At 46.1% G+C, this 19,210-nt stretch overlaps 2 protein-coding genes across 5 annotated transcripts; one reads left to right on the top strand and one right to left on the bottom strand.

Moving 5' to 3' along the window:
* Window positions 1-227: 227 nt before the first annotated feature.
* Window positions 228-12,476, bottom strand: LOC137348946 (gastrula zinc finger protein XlCGF7.1-like). Of its 3 annotated transcripts, none has more exons than XM_068014185.1 (3): window positions 12,406-12,476; window positions 10,566-10,681; window positions 228-4,523 (listed from the first exon to the last, which is right to left on the bottom strand). In XM_068014185.1, exon 3 carries the CDS (start codon window positions 4,049-4,051, stop codon window positions 3,575-3,577), a length of 477 nt encoding a protein of 158 aa, XP_067870286.1. In that variant the 5' UTR covers window positions 4,052-4,523; window positions 10,566-10,681; window positions 12,406-12,476; the 3' UTR covers window positions 228-3,574. The 3 variants fall into 3 exon arrangements, with proteins under 3 accessions (XP_067870286.1, XP_067870284.1, XP_067870285.1); XM_068014183.1 differs by lacking the exon at window positions 12,406-12,476 and adding an exon at window positions 11,804-12,014; XM_068014184.1 differs by lacking the exon at window positions 12,406-12,476 and adding an exon at window positions 11,926-11,988.
* On the top strand, window positions 12,114-17,991 carry LOC137348948 (zinc finger protein 22-like). Of its 2 annotated transcripts, none has more exons than XM_068014188.1 (2): window positions 12,114-12,220; window positions 15,112-17,991. In XM_068014188.1, the coding sequence occupies exon 2, from the start codon at window positions 17,400-17,402 to the stop codon at window positions 17,700-17,702; it is 303 nt and encodes a 100-aa protein (XP_067870289.1). In that variant the 5' UTR covers window positions 12,114-12,220; window positions 15,112-17,399; the 3' UTR covers window positions 17,703-17,991. The 2 variants fall into 2 exon arrangements, 1 of the variants encoding a protein (XP_067870289.1); XR_010969146.1 differs by lacking the exon at window positions 12,114-12,220 and adding an exon at window positions 12,361-12,914.
* Window positions 17,992-19,210: the final 1,219 nt, after the last annotated feature.

Genomic DNA, 19,210 nt, shown 5'->3' with positions numbered 1-19,210 from the left:
CAGTCATTTTCAGACTGGAAACTTAAACCTGCCATTTCACTGTCAGGAACAGATCACAGTTTTACACCAATCTCTGACTTGACAGCACATTTCCAGCATTCACTGTTGTTCTTCCTGACGCTAAACACAGTTGTAAAAGCAGCCTTCTGTTCCGTGCCCAGGAGCTCTGAACCATGGAAGAGAGCGGCTGGAACACTAAGGTGGAAAAGAAAAAATCTGAAACAAGGTAAACAAAGATGATTTATTTCAAACCTATCCAGAATATTAAACTCCAGCCCAGGAAGAGGGGTTATTAACTTCAGCAGAAACAAACCCCAACCATCAGAATAGAAACATAGAACATTTATAGCACAGGAGGCCATTCAGCCCATTGTATCTGTGCCAGCCAAATAAGAGCTGCCCAGCCTAATCCCACTTTCCAGATCTTGGTCCATTGCCCTTTAGGTTTCAGCACAAGTGCATATTGTCATGGAAGTGGTTTTTTCCCTCTGTTTAAAAACTAAGGGGGTCTGTGTGCCTTTAAGACTGAGTCTTTGTTTTCGCTGAGAACAGTGTGTGCGAGCAGCCTGTTCTTAAGCAACAGCGAGAGAGGAGGTTACCTGACGTATTGTATCAGTTTGACTGTGTGTAAGACTGCTTAGAACTGGTTTGATCTGGCAGACCAGCGAAGTATGCTCTCCTTGATGGAAGGATTTGTCTCCCTCCCAGCAGAAAAATCTACATTAGGCGAAGCACAACCTGTAGGCCAAAGAGAAAATGACCCCGGAAAGGAATCTTTGCATTATTGGAAGTAGTAAATTCCTTTTTACTCCCATCTCCAAGAAGTCTCTGCCTCAGGAGTGACTTTCTGTTGTCTTTTGTGTTTCTGGGAGTGCTGGAGACTCAGTAAAGTTTCTACTGTTAGACTTCTAATTCAAAATCTAAATAGGCCTGTTGCTATACTCCTTGTTGAAAGATCTGTGTGATGCCTGCTGCAGCCGAAGTACCGTGAATGCCTATCCATTACAGACTGTTCAAATATGCCTGGAGACGTCGCGTGGCATCTGACTATTCGACTCTGAGACATCTCACTGATCCGGGAAAGTAACCAACCAAGACTGACAACCCAGTTATTTTATTATTCCTAAGAAACAGCTCTAATTTAAAACATCATTTAAAAAACAGTTAACTGCTGGTTTTTGAATGTATCTGTGTGTGCATGAGGGTTAAGAGGAATAAGTTATAAATTCTTTTTAGACATAGATTTATCTTAGTATTGTTTAAGATTTAGTTTATTAATAAATAGTTAATTTGTTGTCGTTCAAAGATACCTGGTTTGGTGCGTTTTATTCTGGGGGGTTAATAAAGTGTTTAATTTGACTAATTTCTGGTAAGGGGGAAACTTTAATAATAATATGCTGTGACCTGTGGCATAATGGGACTGAACTGACTGCATTATTCTGGCCTAGGTCGTAACAATAGCAATAGCTCTTTTTTTAAAAATGTGATGAGGGTTTCTGTCTCTACCACCCTTTCAGGCAATTAGAGTTCCAGACCCCCACCACCCTTTGAGTGAATTCTCCACTTCCCTCTAATGCTTCTGAAAATTACTATAAATCTATGTGCCCTGGTTATTAACCTCTCTGCTAAGGGAAACAGGTTCTTCCTACCCACACTGTCTAGGCCTCTCAATTTTATACACCTCAATTAAATCTCCCCTCAGCCTCCTCTGCTCCAAAGAAAACAACCCCAGCCTATCCAATCTTACTTCAGTTAAAATTCTCCATTCCTGGCAACATCCTCTGTAAATCTCTTCTGCACCCTCTCCAGTGAGATCATATCTTTCCTGTAATGCGGTTAACAGAACTGTACGCAGTACTCTAGCTGTGGCCTAACTAGTGTTTTATTCAAGTCTAGCACAACCTCCCTGCTCTTGTAATAAAAACAGAAAATGCTGGGAATACTCAGCAGGTCTGACAGGATCTGTCAAGATAGAAACAGAGTTAACGTTTCAGGTCGGTGATGTTTCATCAACACAAAAATGATGGAAATACTTGCTCTTATATTCTATGCCTCGGCAATAATGGAAAGTATCTGTATGCATTCTTAACCAACCGCTACCTTCAGGGATCTGTGTACACACACTCCAAGGTTTCTCTGTTCCTCTACACCTCTCAGTATTCCACCAGTAATTTTATATTCTCTTGCATTGTTAGCCTTTCCCAAATGCATTAACTCACACTTCTCCAGATTCAACTCCATTTGTCTCCTTCCTGCTCACTTAACCAGTCCATTGATATCTTCCTGCAGTCTACAGCTTTCTTCCTCACTATCAACCACGAGGCTGCAAATGTTTTCATCACGCCCCCTACTTTCAAGTCTAAATCATTGACATACACTGACATCAATATTGATATAGTACTGAGCCATGTGGAACCCCACTGGAAACAGCCTTCCAGTCACAAAAACACCTCTTGACCATTACCTTTTGCTTCCTGCTGCTCCAGCTGACTACAATTCCTGCACATGTGGTTGTCCAGGACACGAGAAGTGTCCTTAAATTCCCCCTTTGCTGTCACTATCCCTTGTTATTTCACATGGAACAGGATGTACACTCCACTGGACTGAGATGCCCTGCCGTGCCTTTATTTATTAGACTATTAATTTATTAGACTTAACCAGAATAAACTTATGATTTTAAATAAATAAGTACTCATTCAGCTGCTCACTTGTAAGCTGCTTCCTTCGTGCTGATGTCATTTTATTTGATAGGGAGTTAATTTAAATGTTTTACTTAACTCTTATAAGCTATATATTTCAGAATTTAATTTACTGAAAAATTGAGAACCCCCTTTGCTGTCACTATCCCTTGTTATTTCACTTTATCCCCTAGATCTGATTGATTAATTGAACACAATGTAATTATGATAAATTATCAAATTGGCTTGAGTTTTATGCTAATTAATTGATCTAGTCTCCTTTTATACTTCATTAATGTGAAGACCAGATCTGTACAGTTCTCCAGCTGTGGGGCGGAGTGGGGGGGGGAGGGGGAGGTCTAACGTGTTTTTTTTAAAAAAACAGTCCTAGCATAATCACCCTGCTCTTACACTCTAGACCTTGGCCAATAAAGAAATTTATCCCATATGCCTTCTTGACCACCTTAACTACCTGTCCTGCTAGCGTCAGGTATCTATGAACATGCACTCCAAGGTCTTTCCGTTCCTCCACACTTTGCAGGATCCTATCATTCACTGTCTATTCCCTTGCCTTGATTGCCCTCCTCAAAAGCATTAACTCACTTCTCCAGATTGAATTCCATTTGCCTCTTTTCTGCCCATCTGACCAGCCCACAGATATCTTCCTGCAGTCGAGAGCTTTCTTCTTCACGGTCATCCACATGACCAATTTTATCATCCACAAACTTCTTAATCATGGCCCCCTACACTTAAGTCTAAATCACTGATATATACCACAAAAAGCAAGCGGCCTAGTGCTGAGTCCTGTGGAAACCCAACTTGCAACAGGTTCCAGTCAGGATTCAGTTCTGGATGTGATTAACAGCAGCAATAACAGCAGAATCCAATCCCTGCAGTCACTTGTGAATTCGCTGGTGTCTCAGCAGATTGTCTGAATTAGCAAATCTCTTCCCACACACAGAGCAGGTGAATGGCCTCCCCCCAGAATGAACTTGCTGGTGTCTCAGCAGATTGCCTTTACTATTAAATCTCTTCTCACATTCAGAACATTTAAAAGGTTCATCAGTATGAACAAGTTGATCAGTGAATTGGGACGTCGCTGTGAATCCCTTCCCGCACATGGAACAGGTGAATGGTCTCTCCCCTGTGTGACCTCGCTGATGTCTCAGAAGGTTGGATAATCGAGTGAATTCCTTCCCACAGTCAGAGCAGGTGAACGGCCTCTCCCCAGTGTGAGTACGTTGGTGTTGCAGCAGCTCATTGTGACTTTTAAATCTCTTCTCACAGTCAGAACATTTAAAAGGCCTCTTATCTGTGTGAGTACGTTGGTGTTCATTGAGGTGGGACAACCGAGCGAATCCCTTTCCACACATGAAGCAGGTGAACGGTCTCTCCCCTGTGTGACTGCGTCGATGAGTCTCCAGCTGGGATGGGTAATTGAATCCCTTCCCACAGTCCCCACATTTCCATGGTTTCTCCGTGGTCCAGGTGTCCTTGTGTCTCTCCAGGTTGGACGATCAGTTGAAGCCTCAGTCACACAAACACGTGTACAGTTTCTCCCCACTGTAAATGGTGTGATGTTTTTTCAGGCTGTGTAACTGGTTAAAGCTCTTTCCACAGTCAGTGCACTGGAACACTCTCACTCGGGTATGTGTGTGTGTGTCTTGGTGCTTTTCCAGTCACATTCATGTTTGAGATCTTTCCCTGCCGAGAGAACAGACAAACATTTCTCCTTCCACATTTAAACGATGATGATGTTCAAGTCCTGAAGAATCGAGTGACTCTGTCAGACCTGGACAAGATGGTTGGTTTGAGTTTATCGACAAATCCTCCCCTTCTAAACCCCTGTAAAAGGAGATTACATAGAAATGACATAGAATACTCAGTACACAAACAGGCCATTCAGTCCAACTAGTCTGTGCAGTTGCTTATACACCTCGTGTGTCTGCTCCCATTCCATCTACCTCATTTCAGCCTTTCAGCAGACCTTTTTATTCCCTTTGCTCTCACGTTTCCATCTAATTTCCTTTAGAAAGCATCTCAGCTATTTACCTCAACCACTTCCACATTCTACCCACTCTCTAGAAATCTATCATTATTTCCCTTTTGGATTTATTAGTAACTGTATTCATGGCCCCAAGATTTGGAGTCGTTCACAAGTGGAAACATTCTCTCCACATCTACCCTCTCCAACCTATTGACAACATTAAATAGCTCTATCACATCACTGCTGAGTCTTCTCTTTTCTAATAAAAAAGCCCCAATCTGTTCAATGTTTCCTGATAGCTGTAACGTCTCAGTTTACAAAAGCCTTCACTGTCAGTCCAGGATAGAAATTCACAACATTCTCTCCTCCTGCTTCTTGGCCCAGGATGGCCGCACATGCGCCCTGATGCACATTTCCTCCTATAAAGATGGCGGCCATTAACCCAGGCCTGTCACTCGGAGAAGCCCCACAGCTGCCGCCCTGCTCGGTGCAAATGCAGGACCGGTAGCTTCTTATTCAGGTTTCAGGCCAACACTGGGCGTTTGTGAAGCCTCCCCACTCACCCACCGGCTCCGTTCCTCTCCTGCACTCGGCGGTTTGTCACTCGCTGCAGAGCCGACACAACTGCCTCTGTCCATTTCCAGCACCCACACTGCACATGGTCCAGTCACAACCTGCACCATGCCTGAGCGGGGACTTCTGTAATGAGGATAGAGCACATTCGCTCCTGTGGGGAATGCTGGGTAACAGCTCCGCCACTGAAAGATGGTATTACTGACGAGAAAATAATGTTGTGATCTGATTGTGTTTGGAGCCAAGGGACCAAGATATAAAATTAATAATCAATTGATACAGAAACCCAAGTGCACGTGCCCTCCGCCATAATTCTGCCCTGAATCTAATTAACAATAGCAACAGCAGAACCGACCCCTACAGTCAGATGTGAACTCCCTAGTCTGTCAGCAGGTGAGGTGAACAAGTAAATCTCTTCCCACACTCTCTTCGTAGCAGAACTGTTGGCGTACCTCCATCCCAAAGACTGCAGTGGTTGAAGAAGGCAGCTCACCACCACCTGCTCAATGGAAATGAGGGATGGGTAATAAATGCTAGCCTAACCAGTGACGGCCACATCCCACAAATAAAAAAAATACACAACATTTCAACAGCCTCTCTGCAGCAAGAATGCACTGACCATGCATCAAATCTTTTCAACTTTTAAAGCTGGTGTGTTAACAGGAAAATTGAGGAAATCCATTCGCACACTTGAACTCAAAGTTACTGCAGTATAGAAGGAAGCCATTTAGCCCATTGAGTCCATGCTGTAAGCCATCCAGTCAGTCCCACTCTCCTGCTCTATCCCCATGGAACTGCAACACTCAAGAAGCTCGACACCATCCAGGACAAAGCAGCCCACTTCATTGGCACCCCCTCCATCACCTTCGACATTAACTCCCTCCACCACCAACGCACAGTGGCAGCTGTGTGTACCATCTACAAGATGCACTGCAGCAAATCACCAAGTCTCCTTCGACAGCACCTTCCAAACCCACGACCTCTACCACCTAGAAGGATAAGGACAGCAGAAGCATGGGAATGCCACCACCTGCAAATTCCCCTCCAAGCCACACACCATCCTGACTTGGAAATATAACACCATTCCTTCACTGTCGCTGAGTCAAAATCCTGGAACTCCCTTCCTAACAGCACTGTGCGTGTACCTACCCCACACAGACTGCAGCAGTTCAAGAAGGCAGCTCACCACCTCCTTCTCAAGTACAATTAGGGATGGGTAATAAATGCTATCCTAGCCAGTGACGCCCACATCCCATAAACAAATAAAAAACCCGGCAATATTGTCTTGTTCTTTTTCGTTAACTTCCTAAATTTCCCCTCACATGAACCCTCCTCCCGCTATTTAGCTTAAAGCCCTCTCTACTGCCCTAGTATTACAATTCGCCAAGACACTGGTCCCAGCACGGCTCAGGCCATCCCACGGAGGGCTCTGCTGCACAGCAGGGGAGGAAAAGGGGTGGAAGAGCTATAGTGTTCGGGTATTCTATCGTAAGGGGTGCAGATAGGCGTTTCTGTAGCCACAAACGAGATTCCAATGATACAGCTCCCTCTTTCCTCGGTACTGGTGCCAGTGCCCCATGAATCGAAACCAATTTCTCCCACACCAATCTTTGCAGTCAACTCTCCTGATCATATTTATCCTCAGGCAATTTGCTCGTGGCTCAGGTAGTAATCCAGAGATTATTACCTTCGTGGTTCTGCTTTTTAATTTAGCCCCTAGATACTCATACTCCCTCAGCAGAACCTTTCTCTTAGACCTATGTCATTGGTGCCTACATGAACCATGACAACTGGATCCTTCCCCTCCAACTCCGAGGGCAGTCTGTAACACTGGAACCAGGCCGGCAACACAGCTTTTGGGATTCACGCTCTCAGCTGCCAAGAACAATATCTATCTCCCTAACTATCTCGCGTGCTGAGACTCGAAAAGAGGAAAAAAAACTTAGTGACATCACGGGAATTCTGCAAGGTGATTGGTGGGTAAGTAACAGCAGTTAGTGCATTTAAATTGCTTAAAAAAAGGAAAGTTTTTTTTTGAAAAAACCTCAAGTGATAAGGTGAGTAGTACTACTTAAATTAGAGTAATTTATTAAGGACTTTAGATTGTAGTGGGTAGTGTTTGGAGTAGAACAAGACCCCTAGTGTAATTAGTATTTTTTAAAGGGGGTAACTAAATTAAAGGTAAGTCATGGCAGGAGAGCTCAGCCTCGTGATATGCTGCTCCTGCACTATGTGCGAATTCAGGATGCTTCCAGTGTCCCTGACGACCATGTGTGCAGGAAGCGTATCCATTTGCATCTACTGACTACCCGCATTACGGAGCTGGAGCTGAGGGTGGATTCACTGCGGAGCATCCGCGATGCTGAGGACATCCTGGATAGCACATTTAGTGAGGTGGTCACACCGCAGGTAAGGGCTGCACAGGCAGAAAAAGGATGGGTGACCACCAGACGGAGTAGTAGACGCAAGCAGGTAGTGCAGGAGTCCCCTGTGGCCATCCCCCTCCTGTTGGGGGGTGGGGAATGACCTCCCAGGGGAAAGCAGCAACAGCCAGGTACGTGGCATCACGGAGGGCTCTGCTGCACAACAGGGGAGGAAAAGGAGTGGAAGAACTATAGTGATGGGGGATTCTATCGTAAGGGGTGCAGATAGGCGTTTCTGTGGCCATAAACGAGATTCCAGGATGGTATGTTGCCTCCCTGGTGCTAGGGTCAAGGATGTCTCGAAGCGGCTGCAGGACATTCTGAAAGGGGAGGGTGAGCAGCCAGAGGTCGTGGTCCATATTGGTACTAACGACATAGGCAGGAAGAGAGATGAGGTCCTGCAAAGTGAATATAGAGTTAGGCAGAAGGTTAAAAAGCAGGGCTTCTAGGGTTGTAATCTCAGGATTACTCCCTGTGCCACGTGCTAGTGAGGGTAGGAATAGGAGGATAAGGCAAATGAATGCGTGGCTGAAGAGCTGGTGTAGGCAGGAGGGCTTCAGCTACTTGGATCATTGGGATCTCTTCTGGTGCAGAGGTGATCTGTACAAGAGGGACGGGTTGCATCTGAACTCGAAGGGCACCAATATCCTTGCAGGGAGGTTTGCTAGTAATACTCAGGAGGGTTTAAACTAGTCTTACAGGGGGGTGCGACCCAAAGTAGTAGTCTCTCCGATGAGATAGTTGAGGCAAATGTAGAGGTAACGAGCGCAAGTCCAGTAGGCAGGCCGGGCAGGGGCAGGACAGGGAGCGTGGAAGTTCTGGTCGGCTAAACTGCATTTACTTTAATGCAAGAAGCCTTACAGGTAAGGAAGATGAACTCAGAGCATGGATCGGTACATGGGATTGTGATATTATAGCTATTACGGAGAAGTGGTTGAGGGATGGGCAGGACTGGCAGCTCAATGTTCCGGGGTACCGATGCTTCCGGCATGACAGAGGTGGAGGTAAGAGAGGAGGGGGAGTTGCACTATTGATTAGGGAGGACATCACAGCAGTACTTAGAGAGGATATCATGGGGGGAATGTCCAGCGAGGCTGTATGGGTAGAACTTAGAAATAAGAAAGGGGTAATCACTTTGATGGGATACTATAGGCTCCCCAATTGTCAGAGGGAATTGGGGGAGCATATATGTAGGGAAATTACAGAAAGGTGCAGGAATTATAGGGTTGTAATAGTAGGTGATTTCAACTTCCCTAATATTGACTGGGATTGCCTTGGTGCTAAGGGATCAGATGGGGAAGAATTTGTTCAGTGTGTCCAGGATAGTTTTCTGAAGCAGTATGTGGATGGCCCTACTAGAGAAGGGGCTACACTCGACCTCCTCTTGGGAAATGAGGCTGGGCAGGTGGTTGATGTGTCAGTGGGGGAGCACTTTGGGACCAGTGACCATAACTCTATTAGCTTCAAGATAGTTATGGAAAAGGATAGGACTGGTCCTCAGGTTGAAGTCCTAAATTGGGGGAAGGCTAATTTCAATGGCATCAGACAGGAACTCTCAAAAGTTGAATGGGAGAGGCTATTTGCAGGTAAAGGGACATCTGGCAAGTGGAAAGCTTTTAAACGTGAGATAGGAAGAGTTCAGGGCCGGCATGTTCCTGTTAGATGGAAGGGCAAGACTGGCAAATTTAGGGAACCTTGGTTGATGAGGGATATTGAGGGTCTGGTCAGGACAAAGAAGGAGGCATATGTCAGGTATAGGCAGCTGGGATCAAGCAAGTCGCTCAAGGAGTACAGGGGATGTAGGACTACACTTAAGAAGGAAATTAGGAGGGCAAAAAGGGGCCATGAGATTTCCCTGGCAGATAAGATAAAGGAGAATCCTGAAACATTCTATAAGTATATTAAGAGTAAAAGGGTAGCTAGGGAGAGAGTAGGTCCCCTAAAGGATCAGTGTGGTAATGTGTGTGTGGAGCCACGGGAAGTGGGCGAGGTCTTAAATTAACACTTCTCGTCTGTATTTACCGTGACGGTCATGGAAGCTAGTGAGTTCAAGGGAGGGAACAGCGATACCCTGGAGCATATCAACATTACAAAGGAGGTGTTGTTGGAGGTTTTGAAACGCATTAAGGTGGATAAATCCCCAGGGCCTGACCAGGTGCATCCTAGGATGCTATGGGAAGCAAGGGAGGAGATTGCTGGGGGCCTGGCAGAAATTTTTGTATCATCATTAGCCACAGGTGAGATACCTGAAGACTGAAGGATAGCTAATGTTGTGTCTTTATTTAAGAAGGGCAGCAGGGATAAGCCAGGGAACTACAGGCCGGTGAGCCTTACACCAGTGGTGGGAAGGTTATTGGAAGGGATTCTGAGAGACAGGATTTATATGCATTTGGAAAGGCAAGGTCTGATTAGGGATAGTCAGCATGGCTTTGTGAGTGGGAAATCATGTCTCACAAATTTGATTGAGTTTTTCGAAAAAGTGACCAAGAGGATTGACGAGAGCAGGGCGATGGATGTTGTCTTCCAAGGACTTTAGCAAGGCCTTTGACAATGTCCCGGCTCCCTCTCTTGGATCACTGCTCGTTCTGTAAAAGACCAGAACAGTACCTTCTCCTTCACTGCACCAAATTCCCAAGTTCAGCTCTCCATCTCCAGATCTTTGTGCATTACCAAAACCCTACTAACTAGAATTCCAGAGACCTGAGTCAGGCCCTGCTGACTAGGGAACCATTTCTAACTAGCTACCTAAGTAACTACCTGTACAGCTGACACTAGCAGGCAGCTTGTTTACCACTGACTAAGACTGAAAGGAACTGCAATTTAATGTTAAAGTCAAGTTAAATGCTAACTGGAAACTTGACTAGATTTTAGAAAGAGATCAACCCTTGAAATTCCCACACTTACCAAATTCCCAAATTAAACACACTGTCACACAGCACTCAGTTGTGGTTCTGTTACATTAATCCAGAAGCCATAAGTTCGAATCCTGCCATGGCAGTTTGAGAATTGAAAGTCAAAATCTGGAAATAAAAAAGCTGGTTGTCAGTAGAAGTGACCATGAAGCTGCTGGATTGCCGAAGAACGTTCATTTATACAGCACCTTTCCCGACCTCAGGGCAATCCAAAGCACTTTTCAGTAAAGCTTGGCTCAGGTATAAAATTAAAACCTGACCCAGGCCCGACCCAACAACAGCCAACCCAAACACGACCCAGGCCCAAACCCGACACATTGGTCGGGCAGCCAGGCTTTACTGCAGAGTGCGGAGTCCGGACTGCACGTTTCCCGCCTGGATGTCCTGAATGTTCATTTGAAGATTACTTCTCAGAGCAAGGCAGCACTGTCCACGTCCAGCCTGACCCGACCCGACCCCGAATGCTGGACCTTGGAAGAGAGACCCGATCTGACCTGAACCTTGTCGTCAGGTCTGGTCGGGTAGACACGCTTTACTTTTCAGCCAATTAAGCACCTTTAAAATGTGTACTCACTCTTGTAATATAGAGTAATGAGGGTGGGCAGCCCAAGCTGTGCACAGCAAGAGCCCACAAACAGCAAAGGGATATAGGAACAAACAGCCTGATTTTATGCAATTGGCATAAAATTAGTTCATTCATGCCCCTCGAGGGATGGAAACCTGCTGTCCTTACCCGGTCTGGGCCTGTATATGTGACTGAAATCTTATACTAACATGGGTGACTATTAACTGTCCCTGAAGTGGCCGAACGAGCCACTCAGTCGTATGAAACCGGTTCAAGGAGGCGGCCGCCCACCACCAGCACCTTCTCAAGGGGAGACTAGGGACAGGGTAATAAATACCAGCTTTACCAGCGATGCCCACATCCCAAGAATGAATTAGTAAAAACTTGCAGCCAGTCCTTTCCTCAAAGGGACTGGTGGAAAATCTGAAGCCCACCCACTGGAGACACCAAAACCCATCCAAGCTCAGTAATTATCAACCAGGTTTTCTCGCACCCATTGCCTCCCCCTCAAAGGCTGTGACATTAAAATCCCCGTGTTTCAGTGCTTTGGGTGACTAGTCAGAGTGCTGTCCTCCCCCGGAGAGAGGCCAGCCCGGAGCCTGTCGGCTACCGCCTCCCACTCGAGCCCCAAGGCTCTCTCCGCGGCCTTGCTCCTGGCCGCTCACCTGCTGCTGCTCAGCTCGAGTTCGAGCTCGATGGCCCACCTGTGCCGGCGCGCGCCGTTACCAAGCCCCGCCCCCGCAGCCATGGCAACGCCGGCGACCGTTAAAACGTTTCCCGCTCAAACCTCTCGAAGCGGAAAAAATTCTCCGCGCGCCGCCGACATTTGTCACTCGCGCAGCTGCTGAGCTCGAGCAGAAATGTCAAACCCCGCCCCCATCGTCGCCATCTTTGTTCGGGGCAAATCTGCACGAACGCGATTAAACCAGGCGAAATGAAGCAGCGCAGCCCCGTAGAAAGATGGACGCCACTGCCGAAAAGGACATTTCACAATAGTGCTTGTTTTGGGAAAAAAACGTATTTATCTCTTGCGAGCTGGGTAGACCTTATTTTCAGTTCTTTTTGGACTAAATATTATGCAGGTATATTTTAATTTTATTGTTGATTTACTTGTACCCATTCGTCTCTCTTTACAAAGATGGCTGAAATCTCTGAACCTGCCATTGGGGTTTTCAATGGCGGGTTGGTTGACATCCTTCCATCTACAGAAAGATGATGGATTCGCAGCAAACAATACATTTAAGTGAGGTGTCTTCTCTTGGTTCACCTTTGCTGATGCTGTGAAGGCCAGTCTTTAAGAGGCAGATTCTGCCACAAGTGCTGCAGGTGAAGCTGCCGAGTGACTGTGTGAGTTGTTGTTTTTGACATTGGCGCCTGTTGTGAAGCTGCTGCAGTAACTGGTCATCGTGGTCGTGCACACCAGTCCGCAGGATGTGTCGCCATTTCCCTCTTTCGTCAGCTAGTGACTCCTAGGTGCGATATTTGACATTTGTCCTTCATGTCACACTTGCAAGCAACCTTAAAACGGAGCTTTAGACGCCCACTGGTCATCTGGTCCCGGCCACCTCACCATACAGAAGGTCCTTGGTCATGCAACCATCTTCCATCTCGCTGACGTGTCTGATCATTCCCCGTGGATGTGAATGTGCCTTATTCACACTACCGGAGCCCAGAGTACAAATGGAATACATGATTATTGGGAAAATACTAAGAGGTGTAGAGGAAGTGAGGAACCTTGGAGTGAATGTCCACAGATCCCTGACGGTAGCAGGACAGGTCAATAAGGTGAATAAGAAGGCATAGAATCCCTTCCTTTATTAGTCGAGGTTTGGAATATACGGACAGGGAGGTTATGCTGGAACTGTATAACTCATTCATTAGGCCACAACTTGAGTACTATGTGCAGTTCTGATCACCTCATTACAGAAAAGATGTAATTGCACTCGAGAAGGTACAGAGGAGATTTACGAGGATGTTGCCGGGACTGAAAAAAATGCAGGTATAAGAAAAGATTGGATAGGCTGGGGTTGTTCTCTTTGGAACAGAGGTGGCTGAGGGGAGGTTTGATTGAAATGTACAAAATTGTGAGGGGCCTGATTACCTTAGCAGAGAGGCCAGTGACGAGGATGTAACTAGTAGAATAGATAAGGGAGAACCAGTGGATGTGGTGTATTTAGACTTTCAGAAGGCTTTCGATAAGGTCCCACATGAGAGATTAGTGTGCAAAATTAAAGTACATGGTAAGGTACTGACATGGATAGAGAACTGGTTGGCAGACAGGAAACAAAGAGTAATAATAAACAGATCTTTTTCCGAGTGGCAGGCAGTGACTAGTGGGGTACCGCAGGGATCAGTGCTAGGACCCCAGCTATTCACAATATATATTAATGATATAGATGAGGGAATTAAATGTAATATATCCAAGTTTACAGATGACACAAAGCTGGGTGGGAATGTGAGCTGTGAGGAGGATGCAAAGAAGCTCCAGTATGATTTGGACAGGTTGAGTGAGTGGGCAAATACATGGCAGATGCAATATAATGTGCATAAATGTGAGGTTATCCACTTTGATGGCAAAAACAGAAAGGCAGATTATTATCTGAATGGTGACAGATTGGGAAAGGGAGAGGTGCAGCAAGACCTGGGTGTCCTTGTGCACCAGTCGCTGAAAGTAAGCATGCAGGTGCAGCAGGCAGTTAAGTTAAGAAGACAAATGGTATGTTGGCCTTCATAGCGAGAGGATTTGAGTACAGGAGCAGGGATGTCTTGCTGCAATTATACAAGGCCTTGGTGAGACCACATCTGGAGTATTGTGTGCAGTTTTGGTCTCCTTATCTGAGGAAGGATGTTCTTGTTATGGAGGGAGTGCACCGAAGGTTCAACAGACTGATTCCTGGGATGGCAGGACTGACGTATGAAGAGAGATTGGGTCGATTAGGCTTGTATTTGCTAGAGTTTAGAAGAATGAGAAGGGATCTCATAGAAACCTACAAAACTCTAACAGGACTGGACAGACTAGATGTAGGAAGGATGTTCCTGAGGGCGGGGGAGTCCAGGACCAGGGGCCACAATCTAAGGATACGGGGTAAACCTTTCAGGACTGAGATGAGGAGGGATTTCTTCACCTGGAGAGTGGTGAGCCTGTGGAATTCTCTACCACAGAAAGCAGTTGAGGCCAAATCATTAAATATATTCAAGAAAGAGTTAGATATAGTTCTTAGGGCTAAAGGGATCAAGGGATACGGGGAGAAAGCGGGAACAGGGTACTGAGTTTGGATGATCAGCCATGATCGTATTGAATGGCGGAGCAGGCTCGAAGGGCCGAATGGCCTACTCCTGCTCCTATTTTTCTATGTTTCTATATAATGTGGTAGAAAGCTTAGAGGGGAGAAAAGGAAATTTCTTTTCACCCAGTGGGCGGTGGGGGCGGTCTGGAACTCACTGCCTGAAAGGGTAGTAGAGGCAGAGACCCTCAACTCATTCAAAAGGAGTCTGGATGTGCACTTCAAGTGCAGCAGAGCTACAGACCAAATGCTGGAAGGTGGAATTAGGCTGGGTGGCTCGTTCTGCGGCCAGCGCAGACATGATGGGCCGAGTGGCCTCTTTCTGTGTCGTAAACTTTCTATAATTCTATGATGTGGAGAGAATGTTTCCACTTGTGAGTGAATCCAAATCCAGGGGCCATGAATGAAGTTACTGATAAATCCAATTGGGAAATAAGGAGAGATTTCTTTACTCAGAGTGGGTAGAATATGGAAGTGGTTGAGGCAAATAGTTGAGATGCTTTCAAAAGGAAACTGGATGAAAACATGAGAGCAAAGGGAATAAAAAGGTCTGCTGAAAGGCTGAAATGAGGTAGATGGAATGGGAGCAGACACACGAGGTGTATAAGCACCTGTACAGACTAGTTGGACTCAATGGCCTGTCTATGTACTGAGCATTCTCTGTCATTTTATATAATCTCCTTTGACAGGTGATGAGAAGGGGAGGATTTGCAGATGACAAACTCAAACCAAACATCCCGTCAAGATCTGACAGTCACTCGATCAATCAGGAGCTGAATATCATTGTCCTTTGAATGTGGAAGGAGAAATATTTGTCCGTTCTGTCTGTGGGAAATGATTTCAAACATCAGTGTGACTGGAAAAGCACCGAGACATCCTCTATATACATCAGCGAGTCCTGAGGAGAGACCATTCATCTGCCTTGAATGTGGGAAGGGATTTAATACTTTATCAAACCTCCAGACACACCAGCGAGTTCACTCTGATAAGAGACCCTTTAAATGTTCTGAATGCGTGAAGAGTTTTAAAAGTACAAATGAGTTGCTGAGACACCAACTGGAGAGAGACCGTTCACCTGTTCCGTGTGTGGGAAGGGATTCATTAATTCATCCAACCTGCTGGTACACCAGCGGGTTCATACTGGTGAGAGACCATTCACATAGAACATAGAATATTACAGCGCAGTACAGGCCCTTCGGCCCTCGATGTTGCGCCGACCTGTGAAACCATCTGACCTACACTATTCCATTTTCATCCATATGTCTATCCAATGACCACTTAAATGCCCTTAAAGTTGGCGAGTCTACTACTGTTGCAGGCAGGGCGTTCCACGCCCCTACTACTCTCTGAGTAAAGAAACTACCTCTGACATCTGTCCTATATCTATCACCCCTCAACTTAAAGCTATGTCCCCTCGTGTTTGCCATCACCATCCGAGGAAAAAGACTCTCACGATCCACCCTATCTAACCCTCTGATTATCTTATATGTCTCTATTAAGTCACCTCTCCTCCTCCTCTCTAACAAAAACAACCTCAAGTCCCTCCGCCTTTCCTCGTAAGACCTTCCCTCCATACCAGGCAACATCCTAGTAAATCTCCTCTGCACCCTTTCCAAAGCTTCCACATCCTTCCTATAATGCGGTGACCAGAACTGCACGCAATACTCCAGGTGCGGCCTCACCAGAGTTTTGTACAGCTGCAGCATGACCTTGTGGCTCCGAAACTCGATCCCCCTACTAATAAAAGCTAACACACCATATGCCTATTAACCTGGGTAGCAACTTTCAGGGATTTATGCACCTGGACACCAAGATCTCTCTGCTCATCTACACTACCAAGAATCTTCCCATTAGCCCAGTACTCTGCATTCCTGTTACTCCTTCCAAAGTGAATCACCTCACACTTTTCTGCATTAAACTCCATTTGCCATCTCTCAGCCGAGCTCTGCAGCCTATCTATGTCCCTCCGTAACCTACAACATCCTTCGGCACTATCCACAACTCCACCGACCTTCGTGTCATCCGCAAATTTACTAACCCACCCTTCTACACCCTCATCCAGGTCATTTATAAAAATGACAAACAGCAGTGGCCCCAAAACAGATCCTTGCGGTACACCGCTAGAAACTAAACTCCAGGATTAACATTTGCCATCAACCACCACCCTCTGTCTTCTTTCAGCTAGCCAATTTCTGATCCAAAGCACTAAATCACCTTCAATCCCATACTTCCATATTTTCTGCAATAGCCTACCGTGGGGAACCTTATCAAATGCCTTACTGAAATCCATATACACCACATCCACGGCTTTACCCTCATCCACCTGTTTGGTCACCTTCTCAAAAAACTCAATAAGGTTTGTGAGGCACGACCTACCCTTCACAAAACCGTGCTGACTATCGCTAATGAACTTATTCTTTTCAAGATGATTATAAATCCTATCTCTTATAACCTTTTCCAACATTTTACCCACAACTGAAGTAAGGCTCACAGGTCTATAATTACCAGGGCTGTCTCTACTCCCCTTCTTGAACAAGGGGACAACATTTGCTATCCTCCAGTCTTCCGGCACTAATCCTGTCGACAATGACGACATAAAGATCAAGGACAAAGGCTCTGCAATCTCCTCCCTGGCTTCCCAGACAATCCTCGGATAAATCCCATCTGGCCCAGGGGACTTATCTATTTTCACACTTTCCAAAATTGCTAACACCTCCTCCTTGTGAACCTCAATCCCATCTAGCCCAGTAGTCTGTATCTCAGTATTCTCCTCGACAACATTTTCTTTCTCTTCTGTAAATACTGCCTTAAATGAGGGAAGGGGTTTAATACTTTATCAGCCCTCCAGAGACACCAGCGAATTCACTCTGATAAGAGACCCTTTAAATGTTCTGACTATGAGAAGAGTTTTAAAAGTAAAAATGAGCTGTTACAATGGCAACATACTCACACTGGAGAGAGGCCGTTCACCTGCTCTATGTGTGGGAAGGGATTCACGCAGTCGTCCCACCTCACTCAACATCAACTTGTTCACACAGATAAGAGACCTTTTAAATGTTCTGACTGTGAGAAGGGATTTAAAAGTAAAAATGAACTGCTGCAACACCAACGTACTCACACTGGGGAGAGGCCGTTCACCTGCTCTGACTGTGGGAAGGGATTCACTCAGTCGTCCCACCTCACTGAACACCAACTTGTTCACACTGCTCAGAGACCTTTTAAATGTTCTAACTGTGAGAAGGGATTTAAAAGTAAAAGACATCTGCTGAGACACCAGTGAGTTCACACTGGGGTGAGGCCATTCACCTGCTGTGTGTGTGGGAAGGGATTTGCTAATTTAAACAATCTGCTGAGACACCAGTGAGTTCACACTGGGGTGAGGCCATTCACCTGCTGTGTGTGTGGGAAGGGATTTGCTAATTCAAACAATCTGCTGAGATCCCAGTGAGTTCACACCGGGGTGAGGCCATTCACCTGGTGTGTGTGGGAAGAGATTTGCTAATTCAAACAATCTGCTGAGATCCCAGTGAGTTCACACCGGGGTGAGGCCATTCACCTGCTGTGTGTGTGGGAAGGGATTTGCTAATTTAAACAATCTGCTGAGACACCAGCGAGTTCACACCGGGGTGAGGCCATTCACCTGCTGTGTGTGTGGGAAGGGATTTGCTAATTTAAACAATCTGCTGAGACACCAGTGAGTTCACACTGGGGTGAGGCCATTCACCTGCTGTGTGTGTGGGAAGGGATTTGCTAATTCAAACAATCTGCTGAGATCCCAGTGAGTTCACACCGGGGTGAGGCCATTCACCTGGTGTGTGTGGGAAGAGATTTGCTAATTCAAACAATCTGCTGAGATCCCAGTGAGTTCACACCGGGGTGAGGCCATTCACCTGGTGTGTGTGGGAAGAGATTTGCTAATTTAAACAATCTGCTGAGATACCAGTGAGTTCACACTGGGGTGAGGCCATTCATCTGCTGTGTGTGTGGGAAGAGATTTGCTAATTTAAACAATCTGCTGAGATACCAGCGAGTTCACACCGGGGTGAGGCCATTCACCTGCTGTGTGTGTGGGAAGAGATTTGCTAATTCAAACAATCTGCTGAGATACCAGTGAGTTCACACCGGGGTGAGGCCATTCACCTGCTGTGTGTGTGGGAAGAGATTTGCTAATTCAAACAATCTGCTGAGATACCAGTGAGTTCACACCGGGGTGAGGCCATTCACCTGCTGTGTGTGTGGGAAGCGATTTGCTAATTCAAACAATCTGCTGAGATACCAGTGAGTTCACACCGGGGTGAGGCCATTCACCTGCTGTGTGTGTGGGAAGCGATTTGCTAATTCAAACAATCTGCTGAGATACCAGCGAGTTCACACTGGGGTGAGGCCATTCACCTGCTGTGTGTGTGGGAAGAGATTTGCTAATTCAAACAATCTGCTGAGATACCAGTGAGTTCACACCGGGGTGAGGCCATTCACCTGCTGTGTGTGTGGGAAGCGATTTGCTAATTCAAACAATCTGCTGAGATACCAGTGAGTTCACACCGGGGTGAGGCCATTCACCTGCTGTGTGTGTGGGAAGGGATTTGCTAATTTAAACAATCTGCTGAGATACCAGCGAGTTCACACCGGGGTGAGGCCATTCACCTGCTCTGCATGTGGGAAGAGATTTGCTCATTTAAACGATCTGCTGAGACACCAGTGAGTTCACAAGTGACTGCAGGAGTTGGATTCTGCTGTTATTGCTACTGTTAATCACATCCAGAACTGAATCCTGACTGGAAGCCTTTT

The sequence above is a fragment of the Heterodontus francisci genome, chromosome 34, assembly GCF_036365525.1.
Source record: "Heterodontus francisci isolate sHetFra1 chromosome 34, sHetFra1.hap1, whole genome shotgun sequence".
In the NCBI taxonomy this organism is placed as follows: Eukaryota; Metazoa; Chordata; class Chondrichthyes; order Heterodontiformes; family Heterodontidae; genus Heterodontus; species Heterodontus francisci.
This window is presented reverse-complemented; position numbering and strand designations above follow the sequence as displayed.

Coding starts and splice junctions, on each gene's coding strand:
- LOC137348946 (XM_068014185.1), bottom strand. CDS start 4,051: ATGTGTGGAAAGGGATTCGCTCGGTTGTCCCACCTCAATGAACACCAA.
- LOC137348948 (XM_068014188.1), top strand. CDS start 17,400: ATGTGTGGGAAGGGATTCACGCAGTCGTCCCACCTCACTCAACATCAA.